The sequence below is a fragment of the Brachyistius frenatus genome, unplaced genomic scaffold, assembly GCF_029030835.1.
Source record: "Brachyistius frenatus isolate BFR_SWC_R1_liver_20210118 unplaced genomic scaffold, ASM2903083v1 Contig_35, whole genome shotgun sequence".
Lineage (NCBI taxonomy): Eukaryota > Metazoa > Chordata > Actinopteri > Embiotocidae > Brachyistius > Brachyistius frenatus.
In genome coordinates this window covers 1,660,506-1,681,297 of record NW_027210634.1, presented here as the reverse complement: position 1 = coordinate 1,681,297, position 20,792 = coordinate 1,660,506, and the positions used below count along the sequence as shown (strand labels likewise).

Genomic DNA, 20,792 nt, shown 5'->3' with positions numbered 1-20,792 from the left:
GTTTTACTTTTATATACAATGTTTTTGGATCGATATTGAATAAATCTGTATTTTAGTGCTATAGGTTATTCAAGGTTGTGGGTATTTTTAACTTCTTTGTGTGGGCCTACCGTTGGTTAGTTTAATCTAGAGTAATGCATCATTATTCCATAAAGATTCTATGTTTTTTTTTTAAGAACCACGTATCTCTAAAAAGTCAACACGCTCAGAAAAACAATGCATTTTCAAGAGAATCCAAGAGGGTTTTTAAAACAGTTTATTTCGCTTTAAAAGTTGGAGAATTTGTCAGCAGGTGAAAGAACATCTAATCCTTTAATTTATTAGAAAAAGTTCATTTCAAATTTACAAAATTTGGATATTTCATGGGACAGGAAGGATATGAAAAAAAATATCTTAAAAGTAAGAAGTGGGCCTCACTGAAGCTGCACAAAGTGGAAATAGAAACTCATGTAAAGTACAAATGCCTACTGTTTAAATAAAGTACTCGAGTAAATGTTGCCTACTTAGTTACATTCCGCTACTAAATGAATGTGACAATATGATAACACAAAGTGACTAATTAAAGTAACATCTTCTCAACAAATAGTTTTTGAAAGTTTTAATTTTATTATGACAGTTGCGGGCTCCTTGTGATATCCCTGTCAATTAAACCATAAATCTGAAGCAGATTAGTTTGAGATTAAGGTTATTTTTGTTTGTGTTGAACTAAAAAAAAACAAAAAGTCTAACCGACAATTTGTCCTCAAACTTACTTTTGATTGTTAAATATTCAGTCCTAACTATTGAATGTCGTTGTTATAAAAATGTCAGTGTATTTAATTTGAACAGTTTTCTTAAGCAGCGCACAGTCCAGCTAGAAATAATTAGGCTTTAAGAAACACACAGCCGTAGGAATGAAAACATGAAAGCACTGTTGGATTGTCTGTTGAACTCATGTGTGTCCTGATTTTCTCTCTGTTTCCATTGAAATTCCATTCGCAGCAGCTCAGGTCCTGCAGTTGCCAAGTTTCTACATCACACAAAAGGATGGCGCTCTGTCATTATGAGATTGGCCTTTATTTTGAATAACGTGCAACAGATAATTTTTTACTTCTATCTGTTTCCCCCCCCCATCTGTTGTTTTCCAGCAGCATTTTGCATGACAATGTTGGAAAACTTAATGGCTTCACAGAAAACAGATGTGTTTGAATATCAGCTTCAAAACTAGAAAAACAAAACAAAAGAACTCCTCTGTTTTACTGCAATTGTTTTAGCTGAGCAGCTCAGCGTTGCGGAGATATCCCCCCTTTGCTGCCTGTGCAGGGGAATTAAATGTAATCCGAGTCAATATTTATGCATTAATCACCCTGCTGGAATTCAGGGGGCTGCACATGCAAACTCAATGTGAACCATGAATGACCGTGTTGCTGCAGACTGAGCACATATTATTATTATTATTATTTTTTTTTTATATATATATTTTTTTAAACATCTTTGCAATATGTAATATAAAATGTGCACCTTCCCTTTCAAAACGCGATGCAAAAATTTCAAAGAAATAACAAAAAATGGACCTGATAACTTTAACAGCGGGGTAGGAAGAGGAGAGGGGGAAAAAAAAAAAAAAAAAAAAAAAAAAAAACCCGTCTGGCAACAGTCGATATTAAAAACATGCAGAGGGAGACAAGCTCGGGGCCTTCCAGAGTCAGGAAAAAGACTTCGGAGAGCTGCAGACAGGAGATGGGTACGGCATTTGTATTTCCCCCCAGCCCATTGATTTGTATATGAAAACATAGCGCTTTTATTCTCCCCCCTTCTGGGCTCTGCTTCTGAGTGATCAGCTGATGAAGAGACTAGCAGCTCGCCGCTATGCTGGCTTGCTAATTCTCTCCCCCACAGCTGCAGCCGATCCCGATAGCCAGCCTGCAGATTGCAGTCAGGTAAATATCCTTCCTCCATGTTCTCTTTTTTTTTTTTCTTCTTCTTCTTCTTCTCGGTGCTCGGGATTCAGCCAGGGGTTACATCGCATGGGAAGAGAAGAAGAGATGGATAAAATGTGTGTGTGTCTATGTGTGTGTGTGCGCCAGGGAAAGGAGAGCGAGTGTCTGTGAGTGTAATTCCTGTCTGTCTGTGCGTGTGTGTGTGTGTGTGTGTGTGTGTGTGTGCGCGCGCGCGTGTGTGTGCGTGCGTGCGCGTCTGTGTGTGAGTAAGAGCAGGAAGAGAGGGAGTACTGTGTAGGTGTGTGTTGTAACAGATGAGAGGGAATCTTTTCCAGATTAGTCAGGGAAAGAGGCAGGCTTGTTAAGGAGATATAGCACAGGCATGGAGAGCATCACATGCACACACAATCACACACACATTGACACCCTTCCTCTCTCTCTCTCTCTCTCTCTCTCTCTCTCTCTCTCTCACACACACACACACACACACACACACACACATGCACAGTCAATCAGGCAGCTCTCAGCTGTGTTATACATCTTTGAGGATTACCCTCTATCCCTCCAGTATTCCGCTGGAACGACTGCAGCCCCTTTAGAGAGAGAGCAGCGGGGCTTTCAAAGCCCACATCTGAGCCGAGCGATGATGAGCAGGATTCCTATTGTTGCCTCTCTCCCGTGTTGTTGTCTCCTGTAACTCATTTCTCTGACGTGTCTCTTGGTTTTTGAAGTGCAGGCACGCGTACAGCCTCTTCACCATCAGTCTCGCATTAATGTTGCTTGTTGTTGTAATAATTCTGCATGGTGTTGCCACTGTTTCTGCAAAGAATATAGCCGAACATCTCATCCTTGCTTCCATCTCTGTCCTTGAGAAATAGATTTTTCCACAAGTGCGTGCTCTATTATGGGATGTGAGAGCTGATGTGTCCACCGTAATGATCCTGATTGATCCAACAATATTGTGTTTCGTATTGGACAAGCATGCCTTCTCTATTTCCACCCTCCTCTCTCTCTCCTCAGCCGGGTTGCCGCCGCCGCCGCCGCCGCCGCTGCTGCTGCAAGAGCTGCTCCTGCTGCATGCTTACTCGTGTTTCTGGCCTCTAATTGCCTTTGTGGAAAACACAGTGGTTGCTGCAGATATTTGAGAAAAAAAAAAAGGAGCGATGAAATGGTTGAAAATAACTGAGTGTGGGGTGAGGGGGGGGAAAGCAGGCACGTTTGTAAAACGCCACATACCTAAGAGAAAAAGAAAAAAAATCATGTTTCCTCCCCCCCCGCCGTCTCATTTTTTTGTGCACGAAGCCGACTGCAAACCAGGAAAATAAGAATAAATATGCATTGTGGCATTTCAGACTGTGAGAGAACATGGCTTCTTTAAATTTATTCGCATTCATTGTGCATTAAAAAATCAGCACCCCCCCCCCACCCCTGATAATCATCTGACATCAAAGCCTCCAGATAAAATAATCTGTCCTAAATTTGCAGAGACAGCACAGCAAATAGATCACTCCAGTCCATGTAAATGCAGATGCTATTGTTATAAATGAATAAATGCTGCTTCATTTGAATACAAAAACTCATACTCTTGTCATTCTCCGTGCTTGAACTCCAGCCACCACTGCCACATAGATGGAAACGGTGGCGGGGGGGACTTTAATTTAGGGTTTTTAGATTTGACATCTATAGCATCGCCGTCTGAAGGGCTCCAGGTTTTCTTTGAAAACATACGCTGGCTATAGCCGCGTAAGAGAGCTGCCACATGAAAGTCAAAGGATGAATAGAAAGGGAAGAGTTTTTGAATGGAATTCAGTCGCCACTCATCCTCTTCCCTCCCATTCAGCAGCTGTTATTATCCTTCGTAGAGCCGAAGTATGAACTAAACAATAACAGCAGAATGTCGCAGGCTTTTGTGTCCGTACAGTCTTTTTGATTTTATCATACAGTGTTTCATCCACCTTATTAGTGTTGTTTGAGTGTTGTTAGATTTCCCCCACCCCACCCCCCACCCCATTGTTCTCTCGTCCCCCACAGCCCGAGCCAGGAGAGAACGGTTCCCTGGAGGACATGGAGGAGGACATCGGTCTGAAGAAGCGTAAAGGCGATCATCATGGAGAGAAAGAGCTGCAGGCCGGGCAGGAAACGGCCGAAAAGGTCAAGAGGAAGCGAGGACGCCCGCCGGCCGAGAAGCTGCCTCCGAATCCACCCGAGCTCACCAGAATGCTGAACACGCTGGTGGATATGGTCATCAACTACAAGGACGGGTGAGGGCTGTCAAATAATAGAACACCGTGGTGCAGAAATGAATGCTAAACTAAATGCATGGCTTATTTGAGTTTTTTTTTTAAATGTTGATTTAATGCCAAAAGATGGACCGATTCGTTTTTCGGAGTCAAAGGTCAAGTCACTGTGACCTCACGTCGTCCCATTCTGGTGAACGCAATATCTCCAGACAGTCCCGAGAGAATTTTTTTTTTAAATTTGGCACAATCAGTCGCTTGGACCCGAGGATGAAGTCATTCGATTTTGGTGTTCAAAGGTCAAAAGTCAAGGTCACTGTGACCTCTTCTCCTCGTCCCATCCAACCTGTCCCTTTTCTCGTGAATGCCATTTCTCAGAAGTACCTTGAGGGAACTGGCACAAACCTTTACGTGGACACAAAAATGAACTGCTGAGATTTCGGTGGTCAAAGGTCAAAAGGTCACTGTGACCACACAAAACCCGTTGGTGGCCACAACTCAATCATTCGTATGCTAATTATGATCAAATTTCACACAAACGCTCGACAGGATAAAATTGTAAGGTCAAAAATGTCAACGGTCAGCTTCATACTTACACCGCAATGTTCTGCCAAAACATTTTTCTGGCTATTATTCAACACCATAACTCAGAACCAGAAGGGGAGATTGTGACCACGATATGTATGTATATAAGTATGATATTTGAAGCCTGCACGCTTTAGCATTTAGCGCTTCTTTACAGCGTTATCGATATATTGAAGCCTTGTCTACTATCAATCAGCTTTTTTTGGGCTAAGCATGTGAACACTTAAGGATTCCCTCAAATTATTCACTAATTACAGTATATTACACGAGTCGAGACAGTCACGGGTGTGAACTGTAACTTGGAAGAGGCATACAACCGCAACGAAAGCTGTCCTTTTGGGTCTTGATAAAATGAGATTACGCGAAACTTAACTTTGTGCTTCCAGGTTGGGACGACAGATCAGCAAAGGTTTTGTGCAGCTTCCCTCTAAGAAGGAGGTACCCGAGTACTACGAGCTGATCCGTAAGCCCGTGGACTTCAGAAGGATCAGGGTATGTCGCCGAACACCCTCAGAAACTCAAATACAGACGTCATGGTTATCATGTAAGGCAGGTCAATACGCAATACATCCAATGTTGAATGGGTGTCTGTAGTGACTATTTCACTTTTGTTTTTTAAGTAAATACTGATATAAAGGATGATTGAAATGGTGCCTGGATATAGTTGTTTTTGTTTTTTTTTCTATGTTATGTTGTTATTTTGCATTTTGGGATTGTATCTTTGTTTTATTTTGTTGTTCTTCATCAAATTTCCCTTCCTTGGTCTACTATGTATTAAATACTTAATTAAAACCGTTAATTATGTGTGATTACTCACTGCTTCCCAGGAACGTGTGCGTAATCACAAGTACAGAAGTGTGGGGGATTTGGAGAAGGATATTTTCCTCCTGTGTCACAATGCACAGACTTACAACCTGGAAGGATCTCAGGTGAAGCCAGAGAAATTTATTTTTCAATTTCAAGCAGCAAAATTCATTTTCACAGTCTCCTTTGTATTGTTATAGTTGTAAATGGGTTTGGATCTTGATGTCGTGACCAACAACAAATGCTCTGATTATCTATACGTGTGTTTGTTTGTTAACCTCTGCAGATCTACGAGGATTCGATTGTCATTAAGTCGGTTTTTGAGAGCGCGAGACAGAGAATCGTCACAGACGAGGAACAGAAACAGACAGCCAGTCACAGCAATAATGGCGGTGGAGCTGAAGACCAGTTTGTGCCATCAGCAGGTGAGGCCTGTGTTTTTACAAGTGACCAAATTAAAGCAAAAAACAAGATGAGGACGAGCGTGAACGCTAGTTTCAAATCTTTAAAATTCTTGTTTGCTGGTTTTTCTTCCAGTAACATCCTGAAAAACTGCAAATTCAATGTTTTTTTTTTTTTTGCATTAGTCTCATTCTGTTTTCTCTTTTTGTAACCAGTGAAACCATTACCAGTTCGGATAAAGAAGAGAGCTAAGGAGCAGAGAAGCAGAAATACCTTGGCCAAGAGCCTTCACAGTGATTTAGACAGTGATGAGGATGTAGAAGATAACACCACAAAAGACGAGGGTTGAACCGAAGGGCCCTGCTTATTTTTTTTGTTTTTTATTTTTTGTATTCTTGTTCATGTCTATTCTCCACCACGTCCCTTTTCATTGGTTCTGTTTTATTTTCTAATCAAAAGAAAAGGTCTTGAAAATATAAGGGGAAGGTCCACTGAAAGAGCCAGTTAAAGAACAATGCTTTTTCCTTTAGATGAACTCACTCCAACTCATCTTGCTGCACAGTGCATAGTGCTGTTGTTTTCATTTAGCTGGTCTTTTAAAAAATACGTCATAATTTACATCTTATCTGCTTTAAGTACCTGTGATTGTTTCTGCAGATATTATGAAAAACACCAGTTTTACTGACTGTTTTTAAATCAATATATTTGATTGTATGAAATGCCTTCGTATGTCTTTGGAGCATGATATGTATCTCTCTCTCTCGAAGCTGCGGCTCCTCCAGAGGAGCGCCTGCTGAAGTTGTTGTGTTCAGGGCTCGAGAATTGAAGCACACGGGAAGGACTTTTTAAAGAAATCGAGAAAAAAAATGAACACTGTAAATTTGTTTCAAATCTCTGAATGTGATTTTAGAGATAATACATCTTTGATAAGAAAAGAAAAAAAAAAACAGTGGAAGTTTGAAGTCAAAGACACTTGACAAATACTAGTACTGATAGTATGCCTTTTGTCTGTTTCTGATACTTGATGGAATAAGTTTTGGTCTATAACCAAGGGTACTCCAGTTGAACATATGTATCCCTTGTGCTACAGTATATTCACATATTGTACAGTTTGTGTGAAAAGTAACTAAAGATTACATTTCTTTTCAATCACTCTCCCGGTTGTTGGGGAGGATGAAATACGTTGTTGTTAAGACAATCCCTCTGGACATGTATCACTTAAACTCTTGCAAAATAAATTTTACCAAAAAGTTCCACCGGTTAATGATGATGATTATTATTATTAATATGAATAGTGAATAGTTGTAGGATGCATAAAGACAAAGGATAAACAAAAATCACATATCTCACAAATTTGAAATATAATATATATAATGAAATAGTAAATATAAATATGATATATAATATATTATTCAGTTACATACCTTTAAATTAAGGCAGAATGTTCTATCAGTCACCATTATTCCCTTTAAGTGATAAATTATAATGTATATGAACTGTATTTTTGAGAGTCTACCAGTAGGTGGTGGAACAGAGCTGTTTGGTTAAGTCTGGTTGCTTTAAGTGTTACTGTAAATAACAGTAACAGCTTTCATTTGTCTCAACCCTCTACACCTTTTTTTTTTTTTTTCTCCTCAATTTGTATTTAATCCATTAAATTGTGAAAATAAAAAATTAAAATTGTACAGCATCTGATGAATGGTAACAACAAGTGGCAGCCACTGTTTCAGAAAATGATACACAAAATGCAAGAGGTGACACTTCACCAAGCAGTAATGATCAAGCAATACACATGTGCTTTGTTTACATTCACGTGTTCATTTGACCTATTTGTCCAAAGAGACAAATAAGGGACAGTCTAATCCACAGTTAGGGTTAGGGTTGAATTTATGCAGCTAATTACAACTAATATATGACCAAAGTTTTTGCTACTTACAGTATCTATAATTATCACCACTGATATGTTACCATAGTTTGTGCTACAGCACTCATAGTATGTGTAAGTATAACAGTGAAGAGAACAACACGGCCCTTTATGAGGAAGAGTTCTTTTTAGACCTCGATGTCAACGTGAGAGTTTATTGAAGACGAATTGCACGAGCTGCCAGAACCTTTGCCATGTATGTTCCTGCACTCAAATGGTATTTGATGTATGAATTTCAATGATCATCTCGCTCCCATGCTTGGAGATGTCTACATTTCATGTCATATATCACAGGGCCCGATCTGTGGCAGCGTCACAATCAATCTGTGCCCACCCAGCCACCTGTCCTTTGACAGCTTTCAATTTGCGGCAAGGAGACTAAATGGCACCAATCCATCGTGAGCGATGTATGTAGCCAATATTGGAATGCATATGGAAGCCAACACCAGTTTACGTGGTGTAAATGTGAGTGTAAAACCACTCTGCAGTGCAAGTTCAGTTTTGCAGTATGTTATGGATGGTCTGATGACGACTTTAAACGCAGCAAAAGAAATCCCAAGATTCTCTGCCCACATTTCCCCCCAAAAACACAACTTTATGAGATAATCGATCGTAAGTCAATATAACAAAGATGAACGGCTGTATTAACTACAAACACCAACATAGAGCTGCGTTTTTAATTTTTTTTTTACTGTGAAACGTACAGATTTCATTTTTAAGGTACTGCCAGTGCAAGTCAATATAAATTTAATAATAAACAATTTATGATGTAAACACTGACATTTTTAAAGGAATAGTCCAACATTTTGGGAAATACACTCAGTAGCTCTGATGCTGAGTGTAACAGTTAAAGCATCCACTTTCATGTCCGCTGTTGAATATACAGCAAAAGCTAAGCTTAGCTTAGCCGTAAAAGCAGAGGTTTGGCCCTTCCAAAGGTTCAAAAGTAAAACGCTCGTCAGCATCTTTAAAGCTTTTTAATTGACACGCGAAATGTCATTTGCTTACTCTATAAATAAAAAGTTGTAGTTTTTATGTGTGGAGTTGCATCCTGGAACAATCTTTATGCCCATATGTACAAACTAAGTAAATCCTGTCTTGTCTCTAAGTTCATGCTTAAAAGAAAGATATGTATGGTATTTTTTTTTTTTTCATCTAATCCTCAGTAGAAGAGCAAATAAAGAGTTTTTCCAAAATGTTGAACTGTTCCTTTAAAGTAGCTTTAAGTAGTTTTTTGATCACTAGGGGGCAGAAAGGCTCCAAAACAAAGCACCTGTCCTTCAGCTAGTCATGTTCTGAATTTGTCACAAAAAAACTAATAAGTGTCCTACTAAGGGACGCGGACACACATGAATGTTGCATTGAGTCATGTTTCTGTCCTCCTGTTGAATCTAATATATTGAGTGTTTCAGGCGTGGTTTGGTCAGCAATCCCCTTATAGAAATATCATAATCTAATAAGTCACTTCATCAACGACCCAACCAATCAACAATTTGCACCATAGCGGTACCATACTGGCCAATCACAGAGGCTTTCCATAGTTTTATATAAGAGGGAGAGAGAGAGAGAGAGTCAGTGGGATTTATCTCTGTGGGCTATAAAAAAAAATAATTAAAAAAAAGGCAGAAAGCTGCACAGAGCTGCACCCTAAGCTGATTCTCTCTGTGGGATTTCAGTCGTGTGAAAACTGTTCTCATCTGAGCTCTTTGAGTGAGATATGAGTCAGTGTTCAAATAAAAAAGATCACTTATCGGCGCTTCAGACAGCTTTTGTTAGACTAGCAAATGAGTTTAAGACAAGTCTGAACACAGTGCAGTCGAGAAATTAATATGCAGCGATAAGAAGGGGGTGCAGCAGTGGAAGGCTGATGATGAGTGCTTTTGCATTATAATTCAGTGTCATGCCATTTCAACTACTTTGATTTATGAGGGGGATGGATCATGTAAAGTCCTGGCCACAACTGTCGGCTTAAGTTTAGTTCTTGCAGACGCCAACCAAGGTGTCCATTTAGCTTTAAGAGTAGCTTAAATTCAAAGTCAAGAGGTATCAAGTGCTCTCATTTCAGCCAAACTCCACAAGTAAAGTGTCTTCCAAAGAAAAGAAAAATCCAATGCGCCTGTGCCCATCCTCTCTGCACTGTATTCAGTCTATTTGAGATTTTTTTTTTTTTTTTTTTGCTATCTACAAGTTAATGGAGATGTGTCCTTACTTATTTGCTTTTCAGGTTCAGAAATAAAGTACCCTCTATTATGTACCTTCCATGTCCTCCTTTGTCACCGAGCTCCACAGACACAGGCGGTGCAGCCTTGGCTGACACAAAAAACACCAGTTTGCCGTTTTTTTTGGATTCTCGCCTTTATAAATGTTTTCTGACAACATAGCTCATTATTACATTGCTGTCTGACAGCCAAACTCACAAGTCTGATAGTCAGAGAAACCTCCACTGTATCCCCGCCCAACTGTCTGCTCGCAACAATGAAACTATGTGATTGGATTTTTAAAGCTCCTTGAATTGAACCGAACTCAACAACGGCCTAAAAAAGGACAAAATCTACAAGTTGTAAAGTCTAAATTGTGCAAGGTGTTAAGCGATGCAAACGTCCGCAAAAATTCTGCATGTTAAATCTACTATATTGAAATCGCAAATCAAATCACCTGAAAGCTCGAGGCAATATGAAAGTGTCTATCATCTTGTTCAGTCAAATCCGAAGTGTTTCCTGGGTAGATTAAGATAATGAAAACTAAATAAATCAATTTACAGCGCTGAGATATGTGTGTTTCTTCACATTTGATGAATTGCAAAGTGTCAGAAGTGAAAAAAAAAAGAAGCTTCTCGCAGATGTTTGGAGATTAACAATGTCCTTAGTGTGGAGCAGCTAAAAGGCGTGGGCTCTTACAGTAAATAGCTCTGGGAAACAGAGCGGCACGTATGTTGCCTTGATGAAAACCTCACATAAAATGACACGTAAACCTAATGGAAGAGGCAATGGGCAGAGATATTGCTGCAGGTAGACGCACTAATGGCTTTTGGAGATTAGTGGGTCCAGAAGGTGACTTTAATCTGTTGAGAAAACAATCCATTTTCTCTTTACCCATAGGACGCAGCTTTAATAGATAGTCAGTGTGGCCTGCATTTATCACGGCATTCACTAATCACCTGTAATAAAAGTTGATTACATTTCATATCACTGCCAGTGTTGGTAGGAAATTGTCAACATTTGACTTTTTTTTCTTTTTTTTTAAAGCTTTATTTGCCAAAATAAGTTAGTAAGTTTTTCAATTCTCATCTTTTACATGTTAAAAGGACATTTTTGTTATTTTTCAACCTGGATCCTATTATGCCATCAATTTGGTTCTAAGTGCCTAATGGGTACAACCATTTTTGAAATTGGTCCTGTATTGAGCGGAAGCACTTCAGCCAGCAGTCGCAAAAACAGGCTGCAATGTAATACTTTGGGACGATCATGCTCTGTAAATTTCGCTTTTTTTTTTTTTTTTTTGCTTTTGTGCCATCCATTTGCTAAACAACTGTAGTCCATTCCCACGAAGTCACTGATGGTTTTTTTCTGGGAAGCGGTCACAGAGTTGTTTGCATATTTGTGTCTTTGATAATGTTACACTTTCACCCAAAATAACAGGGAAAAAGCTAAATAAAAACCCAGTAGATAAAAGTCTAAAACCCAGTTAATGGGCAAATGAAACACAAAGAGCAAGCTGAGAATGAGTCCAAAGTAAAAACAGGATCAAAGCTAAAGAGGAATCAAACAAACCCCCAAAGGAAAACAACTCCAAATTGGCAACCTAGTAGACCAGACTAGAAAAACAGAGGCCTGATTTGATTGGAAACCTAGTATTGGTAGACTGGGAGTACATATATACCGGCAGAGCTGATTGGCAGACTGGCTGCAGGTGAGCCGATTGAGGAACTGGGAACAGGTGAGGTGGGCGTGGCTACTGGGAGAAAGAGGGGGAGGAGAGGGCGGAAAGGGCAAGAGACCAGGAAATGGAAAACAAAAGTCAAACTAAGGAAAGACAAGAGAACAGAAAACCGACATAGACATACAATATTAAAAAACATTTTCTGACTTCTGTCACAGTACATTTGAGTACATATAGAATCTGTGACAGGACTGCTGGCTCAAAGAAAAGGGTCGACATTAATGGAGACAGCCGCTCGAGGATGAATGACCTGAATGTAAATGTCAATAACTCAATTACTGTTTTCCTCTTTGCCTGGGTTGCTGTTGTCCGCTTCACTGAGTACAAATTGTGTAACTTTAAGTTCATGATCTCAGACACAACTTGACTTTACATTGCTGTGGCAGTACAGAGAAATATTTTTGGTGACAATTATGGTATTTTGGTGAATACGCCAACTTCCCTTTCACTGAGGGCAGGAAAGTCATGGTATATTTTTTTTTAAGCCAAATTATAATTTGCGTAAATAGTTGATGTTTCGAAACACATAAAATAGTTTTGCTGAAAAACTATTAACCATATAGTTCAGAAATTTTGCGTTAAAATGTTTTCAATCATTTTTCAGATTTTTGAATTTGAAAACAATTAAAAAAAAATTTGGGTGGGTCTGAAATCATGGCTTTTTGACGCATTGGAGTTATATTAAGCACGAGACGTCCCTCAACACTATAACGGTAGGCTACAAAAGCTAAGGCTCCCTATTCTTCCCACTCCAGTTCCCACCGGTTTGATGGCTGCCTCTTCCCGCTGCCAATCTGAGCCATTTCCAATTGGACAGGATGGAAGATAAGGACTCTTAGCCGGCCATTTCAAAGTCGTTCAATAATTTCTTCTCTTCGATTCTTGGGCGCTTTTAGACGGCTGTTTTGCATTGTTCTCCTTGGAGGAGTCCTGATCTCCGACTGAGATCGATCTCTCTGTCTCTTAGACAAGGTGTTTTCCAGGAATGCCTTGGTAATCTTCTGACATTATTGTGCCTTTCACAGATTCAAGGCACGTTGTGCCAGATGCAGCAAAGCAACCCCGTAACACAACTAAAACTGGTTCACATTTCACATTGAGGATTTTTTTTCTTTGAGAACTTAATTTTTTTCTATCTAACTTACCGTACAAGAAAGCTGACTTACTAAAACAACAACCTCCAATAAAACTCAAATGAAACAAATTTTGTTTCATTTGTCCAAAGAACATTTCAATAATGCTTTTTAAATTTCTCTTTTAAAAGTGGAGTCAACAGACCCCATGATTGATTCTGATAATACATTAATTATTTTATTAATGTTTGGTTAAAAAGGAATCATATGAGATTTATATATATAAGCTCATCCCTGGCATGTAACCACATAACCCATATTTGCATATCCCCTAACACGACAATGATGTCACATACCTTCTGAAAGACCTTGTCCGTTATTAAACAAGCAGATTGGATTTGTATTACCAGTGGTATTCATCATGCTCGTTTCAAAGCAATGTGTCATCTCTTCTCATGATGTACATTTGTTCCAGAAGGATCACGGAGAACAATGGCTGGTTCTTGATTCGACTTTTGCAGGCAAGTCCTCGGCCAATCCTTGGTTACTCATTCAGGTCGTATCAGCCCAGCTGCAGAGCTGTCTATCCTAATAATTCTCAGTTTCAACTTCCATGCCACTGTGGCTGCGTAAACATAAATAAAGGTCTGCTAATCAAATCCTGTGAGTTTTGCTTTCCGTCCTGCTTTCAAGCAGAGTTTAAGGGTTGTGCGCAGTGTTTTCGATGCTCCCAGGACTGCTCTCTTCTCTTTTCTGTGCCTCTTGAGGTCGCAGCCCCTTGAACCTCCTGTGAGCTTCAACAATTCCTTCGATTGCAGTCGGCTCTCCAAACTCTGGTATTCCTCAGTCTCGTCGTGCTTCTTTCTCCTGCTGTTAATATCTGCAAGTATCTCTGACTTTGCCTGCAATTTTCATAAAGCGTCTGGCATGACTTAGCAATGTTCCTGCTTCGACTTCAATTACATGTTATTTTCGACGTGATTCGTCTATCTAAGCCATTGCTAGAACCACACTTCCAAACAAACGTTTGACATGAACATCGTTGCACTTAGCCCCCTCCCCCCCTCCCCCACTGACTGGTATGCCCCTTCAACGTAGCTGAGTGACCCTTCATGCGAGCAGGGTTTTCACACCATAATCACAGTGAAAACTGAGTGAAAGGTGGGCGCAGCTGGTCTCAGCTGGCGGCTACATGGATAATGCATACACTTGCTGTTACAATGGCAGTCCCTCAGTTAGGAATCCGATGTCCTTGTCCATGTATGTGTTTCTCCACGTGTTGTTCCAGTCGCCCACTTATGTTATCTGTTGTCATGCTAGCTGAATGTTATCTCTATATAATGAACGACAGACACAGTGGCCCTTCAGAAGACTCTTTTCATTTGGGTTTGACAGGAATTGGCCTCAGTATAAACTGTTGGAGCGGAGAGCAGCGGCTTTAGAGCTTCATCACGTCAGTTTGTTTCTGCTATAAAACAGAATCATCAAATCGTTTCCCTCATAGGTTCAAATGAATTTTTCTTGTCTCGTCTTGTCGATCACAAGTTGTCACTGTTCAGTGCAAGGTGTGATTTGAACTGTCAATCCTGACTCTTTTCCTGTTGAGCTAACTTAATTAACAGTTGCCCCTGAGGCTGCCCTTGCAAGTCAGGTGTGATTCACCTGTTCCTGCAGAAAACCGCCTGTTTGACGTTTTTCTACCTGCGACTGTAAATGAAACCAAATCCTCGTCAGAACAAACATCCGTCTGCTTCCACCTCCTCCTCCGCGCGATGGTAGTGCTGGACTCTGTTTTCTGCTTCAGTCTCTCTGCTGCTGGGTGTTCTTCAGCGATGAAGACGGTCTAGTGGGGGACACTAGACCGTCTAGACCGGGGACACTGGGGACAACTGTTCCAGCTTTGGCAGAACATCTGTTAATGTTTAACCATGTTGCAAATAGTAAAAAGATCATTCTTATTTTTTGGGCCTTAAGGAAGATATTTCTGGTACAAAGAAAAAACACCAAAACAGATACTTGTTTGAAATTGGTTTGCATAAATTTTATGAAACTCATAAATGCCGACATGGTCTACAGTAATTAAAGTCTGAGCGCTAATTATAGTCTATACATTAAGCAATAAATAACTATGTAGTCAAGATCATTGGTTTCTAGTCAATAGCACCTGATTGTGTTAAAGATTTTCTTTTAAATCGCCTCTCAGTTATCGTCTTTGCTCGCGGAATCAATACAAAGAATCTTCAACCACCTCCATGTATAATGGGAAGCTCATTATAGCTATCATACAATCAGCCTTTTTTCGCAGGGGGGAGGAGGTTGGGGGAGGGTAGTTCTTTTTAACCTGACTTGCCAGATGGTCCAGGCTGCAGAACTGGGATGTCGTGAATCCAGCTCCCTTTTGCAAGCGAACAGGCTTGTTGAGGTGCAACTGAAAATTAGTTTGTTGTGTAGGCAACTGCGGCACATATGTTAAATGCAATGTCTTTGAAGCCTTCATCAACAGCCCCAGGTGAATTTTGCATGACATGTGGTGGCACCGTACCTTAGAGCTTTCAGCATAATGTCAAGCACAAATGAAGAGTCATAATCAGAATGTCTAAACCACCATCTCTCATCTATTTTCAGGCTCACCGTGCCCATTATCTGCACAGCGTTAAGGTAATTGTGTAAATGTCAATTTTGGTCCAGGTCCAAATGATGCCGAGGAAACAGTTTGCTTGTTGTTCTAGAGTCCAGAAGAGGAAATATTTTTTCTAAGGCTTTGTTCTTGTCTCCTGCATGCCAAATAGGCACATGACGTCTCAAAAATGACTACATAATAATTAGTGCGGTTAGCCTTTGTCTTGCAAATAGACTTGAATAATGAAATATTTTACTGGAAATTTCGAGGAGCTTTTCTCTTACAAAACTTTCCCCTGCTCTCTGTGCTGCAGCTGTAATGTAACAAAAACTGACTTTCAGTCTTGGAAATGCTCATCTTTATTTTTCAATTACAAACAGAAAAGCTCTTCTTCGCATTTTGCTATCAGGCAGCAAAGAACATTGGCAATACAACATCATTTTACAAATACGAACAGGCGAGAAATAGCTGGTTGGAATATACACAACATGTTATGCCTATGATTATTGATAGGTTCATAGAAATGTCAGAAAGTGGTTATAGCTTCAGACTTTTTAATCTTCTGAGGAACATTTTTCATCATTCATTACATCCCACTTGTGATGACCGAGAAACAAAGTCGTGAAATTTCAACAGTGCAGACAAACTAAAAACCAAAAATTAAAATACTGCCAGCTGTATGAAAATAATCAGAAAAAAATAAATCAAGTATACGCTGTCAACATTTCAAAAACTTCATGGCTCTATCAGTGAGGTATTCTTCTTCAATCCCTGAGGCTGGTTATTTTGCCGCTCTTTAGAGCACTTTCGTAACCATCACACAGAATGTGTTCTTTGAAGAGGGGCGTACACCAATCAGAGAAAGCACCACGGCAGCGTACAGAAAGGAGACTACCAATTACATGTCTGCAATACAGTTTATCTATGTACGGCTATGTTGTTGACAGATAGAAGCCATCAGAAAACACATTCATTTTTAAGTAAAATAAGCAGAAAAAAGCCAGACGATATTTTTGCTGCATTCAAATGCAGTTTTGATTTCCAGTAAATGCGTAACGGCCACGTGCGATTCAAGACAACAGTACACTGTCGAAAATAACGGTCTGCACAAGTAAGCGTACTAACATTGAGTGTACCAAATGTAAGTTTACTAACAGAAGAACGCGAATTGAGAATCAGCCCTTCTAAGTGATACAAAAAAAAAAAAAAATCGGTCTACTTTTGTAAATGTTTGCACTACTAGTGGTCAAAAACTCAACAGGGTAGCTTTAAAATTTTGACACAAACACATAACATAATGTAGCTCACGGTTATTTTAGTTGTTAAAAAAAAACAGCAAACAAATAATATTACACAAAAACAAAAGGTTTTCCATTAAGTCCATGAATATCTATCCAACCTATGAAGAGAAAATAATTTACATTTTATATCAACGCTGTACATTCTTGACACTGCCATTACTGTTGTGGTAACAATGTAAGAAAGCCGAGCCCACTCGTCACATTTAAGTTATGTTTTCCCTTTATAGCCAAGCATATTGTTTATTCTTGAGAGTGAAGGTTTTACACACTTAGTGAAGTACAGCAGTCATGTTCAACTGGTTCTAAATGGAAAAAAGATCATAAGTTCTATAGACCAGAAATAGCTTTTGAGCATTATATATTGGTACGTTTCTATATTGGATTTAATTTTCAGGGGATGGTAAATATGCCCCCGCCCGTTCAGTGTGGCCTCTTTATGTACCTTTAAGTACCACATTATGCATATGTTCACTCACTCAGCACGGTAACCGTCACCACAGTAACAGTAGCCATTTCCAGAAGAGGCTCTGCTAATATTACTACTACTACTAGTACACAAACACACACACACACACACATTTTTTTCTCCTGCCAAATCCCTTCACTGATAATAAAATATAACTCCTCCACCGACAGTGTTTCAAGAGTTCAAATCTCATAGCGCTCAGTGAGAGGAAGAGAACAGGAGGGCACACGGCTGCTTTCCCAAATGAGTCTGCGATCCTTTTCCCCAGCCACCGTGTGTCACGGATGTCAGCCCTGCGCCAATTGCCTCAGGCCACCGGAGCATGAACTCCGACTGGAGGAAGCTGACAAATTCCCATCACGCTGCCCTGCATTTCAACCTCGACAGACATGATGTCTTTATATAAATATCTTCAATTGCTAAAGGTATGTTCTACCAGAAACAATAAAAAAAAAAGTGAGTGTAATGTTCAGTGCACTGCTGTGTAAAAGCCTGGTAGCACTGTGCCATTCACTGAATCTCAGGTATTACATCACCTCAAAGAGAATCTGAAATAGGAATTAAAACAGTGGATTGAGTTCACCGTGTATGCAAACAAGAACACATTTGAAGCTTCAACACAAAAATCCAATGTAATACGACTAATTTTTTTAATATATAAAAAAGGAACATTCAAAAGATATTTTTTTTCTACTTTAAAGGCCCCATAAAGGTTTTTATTCTCATTCAGGCGACACAATTTTCGGACAAGGCTGGAGCCATTTCACATGAATGATTTCTGAGTGGCGTGGGGATCATTTCACGCTGTCCATCCGACGATATCAGTGCTACAATGACACAATTAAGTGTAATCAAAACGCACCCGAGCAGATGATCTGATTTTAAAGTAGCAATTCTTGTGATTTTCATGGACTCAAAACCCACTTTAATACTTTATATGTTTGGCATTTTTTTCAGTTACTCAGCACATGAACTCTCAGTAATTAGAGCCCACCACACACACAAGGATTTCTCATATTTTGCAGAGAAGTGCTAGAAAAAGAGCGAGTTACAACTCCTTAATAGTGTTACTAACATTCCCATATTGTATGGAAAACCAATGTTGGCACCATGTGTTGTGTGAAATCAGATCAAACATGAGTTTGACTCTACTGCACTCAAGTGCACCATTTGCTCTCCTTTTGGTATTTTCTGGCAAATGAACTGCTCTCTGAGTGTCTACTGTTACCATGGTTACGACAGATGTCATCCAATCAACTGCTGTGATTTGTAAGGGCTACAATATTAATAATAAAAGTACCAGCGATGTTTGTTGTCATTTATTTTTTTTTCACAAATACTTAATATTATAGAGAAATACTGAACATTTAAAACTAGGTTTTCGGGGGCTTTTTAAATCTCTCCATTTATACCATTCGTTCCTATATACACCATAAAAAAACATTCACAAGCAAATTCAAAATGATTCATGATGGCAAATGTGGCAGAGCTTCAAAGTACATTCGCTTGCAACAATTATACACAAGAGTTTAAGCACATATTTCTGAGGCATATTCGTCATTGTCCTTTGAATGCACTATATGACTCTCTGAAAACTTTGTGCCGGTGAATGCGTCTAGAAGCTTGCACAGTCTCAGTCGGTTTTAAATCTGGGACACCTTTTCCAAGTTCTCTATAATCAGGTCCTGTTCTTTGACGGTCTTTGATTCATTTCTCCTCGACAAGCACTGCCCTTCCTGATACGAGCACTTCCCGTTTCCCACCAACACCGATCCGACCCGCGAGCCGGATCTGGCGGCGGGCTGCACCGGGAGCACGGCGTTCCCCCTGATCCGGTGGGAGAAGGTCTTCTGGCGCGCGATGTCGGCCGAGCACAGCTGGAACTTGAAAGCCGCCTGGAAGCCCCGGCGGAAGTTCTCGTTGAAGAAGCCGTAGATGATGGGGTTGACGCTGCTGTTGAAGAAGGCCAGCCAGTGAGCAAAGGGGTACACGTAGATGTTGATGACGCGGTACTGGTGCTCCGTGAGGCTGGCGTAGTCGCTCAGCATCATGAGCGTCCACAGGGGCAGCCAGGACACGATGAAGAGAAGGGCCACGATCAGCAGCATCATTATCACCCGCTTCTTCTTCCTCGAGATTGTGTGGCGACCTTCCGTGCTCAGCTTGTTGCTGCCGCTGCCCTCTTCCGACACGATCCTGCTGCCTCTCGCCGGAGGTATGGCGGTCTTGTAGAGGGTGACGCCGATGCGGGCGTACATGATGACGATCAGGCTGAGCGGGGCGAGGTAGATGTTCGCGAAGAGGACGGTGGTGTAGATTTTCCGCATCTCCTGGTTGGGCCAGTTCTCCCGGCACCAGAAGAAGGGACGGGTTTTGTTGTCGCGACCGAGCACGATTCGCACCGTCTGCTCCTTTGTGACCTGGAGCATGACCCCCGAGGGACACATGATAGACACGGCCAGGACCCAGATGATGACGATGATTAGCTTCGAAGTGGCGATGGTCAGCTTCTGCTTGAACGGGTAGACGATGCAGCGGAACCTGACACGGAGATGAAGGGAAGGAAATGGCGTCTTTTAGGGGACAAGACACACCTACACAAGTAAAAAATAACCGGTAGTGTCGTAAAAACTTTTACCTGTCAACAGCTATAGCAACGAGAGTGAAGACAGACGCCGACACGGATATCCCTTGAACCATCCCGCTTAGCTTACACACTACACTACCGAACGGCCATCCTGCACAGAAGATTAACAAGCTGAATATGTCACCGTTTTCAAATTGCAGTAGATAAGTAGATAAATTATGAATCAACGAGGTAATTGCTCCTTTTACGGCTTCGGAAAAGGTGACATTTCATACCTGTTATGATGTTGTCCACCAGCGTGGTCGGCATGCAGAAGATCCCGACCAGTAAGTCGCTGATAGCCAGGTTCAGGATGAACACGTTGGTGACGGTGCGCATGTTCTTGCTGCGCAACACGATGAAGCACACCACGCCGTTGCCCACCATGCACACCAGGAAGATGAGCAGGTAGGAGACGGTGAAGACAGCGGCCACGGAGGGCTTGTGCAGATAGAAGTCGACGTACGTGATGTTCTGGTGGGTCAGCGGGTTGTCCTGCAAGCCCGAGGAGTTGGAAAGGTTCAGGCCCTCCCAGGTGGTGTTGTGGGTCATGGTGATAACCTGGGTGGAAGAGAGACGAAGACATATCAGTGCATGTTTTCCGGGTTAAATAACCAATACCTTTCATTAAAAATTAAAAAAAAAAAAAAAAAATCAACGTCACCCAAGCAGGAGTTCAATTCTGCAGACCAGAAGAGCAAATTGATGGGTAATTTCATAAAACAATAAAACCTCCCCGCAAATCGATAATCCAATTTTTGTGTCTTTTGACACCATCTCGGTTGGTTGATTCGTTCCATTGGATGCTCTCTCACACTCACAACAATGAGCTGTCCCAAAAATGAACAATCTGTTCAGGGAGCAGTGGAGTGTGCTCGCTGGCTCACCGATGTGTT

General features: G+C 40.7%; 2 protein-coding genes across 2 annotated transcripts; one reads left to right on the top strand and one right to left on the bottom strand.

The window, feature by feature from the left end:
- Positions 1–1,624: 1,624 nt before the first annotated feature.
- Positions 1,625–9,040, top strand: LOC138622238 (probable global transcription activator SNF2L2). Its single transcript, XM_069700883.1, has 6 exons — positions 1,625–1,919; positions 3,951–4,180; positions 5,128–5,233; positions 5,569–5,670; positions 5,832–5,970; positions 6,163–9,040. The coding sequence occupies exons 1-6, from the start codon at positions 1,824–1,826 to the stop codon at positions 6,294–6,296; spliced, it is 807 nt and encodes a 268-aa protein (XP_069556984.1). The 5' UTR covers positions 1,625–1,823; the 3' UTR covers positions 6,297–9,040.
- A 9,837-nt stretch (positions 9,041–18,877) lies between these two features.
- Positions 18,878–20,448, bottom strand: LOC138622189 (neuropeptide FF receptor 2-like). Its single transcript, XM_069700768.1, has 3 exons — positions 20,133–20,448; positions 19,909–20,008; positions 18,878–19,811 (listed from the first exon to the last, which is right to left on the bottom strand). The coding sequence occupies exons 1-3, from the start codon at positions 20,446–20,448 to the stop codon at positions 18,914–18,916; spliced, it is 1,314 nt and encodes a 437-aa protein (XP_069556869.1). The 3' UTR covers positions 18,878–18,913.
- Positions 20,449–20,792: the final 344 nt, after the last annotated feature.

What these genes read in the sequence shown, in the direction of transcription:
- LOC138622238 (XM_069700883.1), top strand. Translation starts at nt 1,824, where the DNA reads ATGAAGAGACTAGCAGCTCGCCGCTATGCTGGCTTGCTAATTCTCTCC. An exon ending in GTCATCAACTACAAGGACGG is followed by an intron (nt 4,181 to 5,127) that starts GTGAGGGCTGTC and finishes TTGTGCTTCCAG; the next exon opens with GTTGGGACGACAGATCAGCA. An exon ending in ACAACCTGGAAGGATCTCAG is followed by an intron (nt 5,671 to 5,831) that starts GTGAAGCCAGAG and finishes TAACCTCTGCAG; the next exon opens with ATCTACGAGGATTCGATTGT.
- LOC138622189 (XM_069700768.1), bottom strand. Translation starts at nt 20,448, where the DNA reads ATGACCCACAACACCACCTGGGAGGGCCTGAACCTTTCCAACTCCTCG. An exon ending in GGTGGACAACATCATAACAG is followed by an intron (nt 20,009 to 20,132) that starts GTATGAAATGTC and finishes TCTTCTGTGCAG; the next exon opens with GATGGCCGTTCGGTAGTGTA. An exon ending in GTTGCTATAGCTGTTGACAG is followed by an intron (nt 19,812 to 19,908) that starts GTAAAAGTTTTT and finishes TCTCCGTGTCAG; the next exon opens with GTTCCGCTGCATCGTCTACC.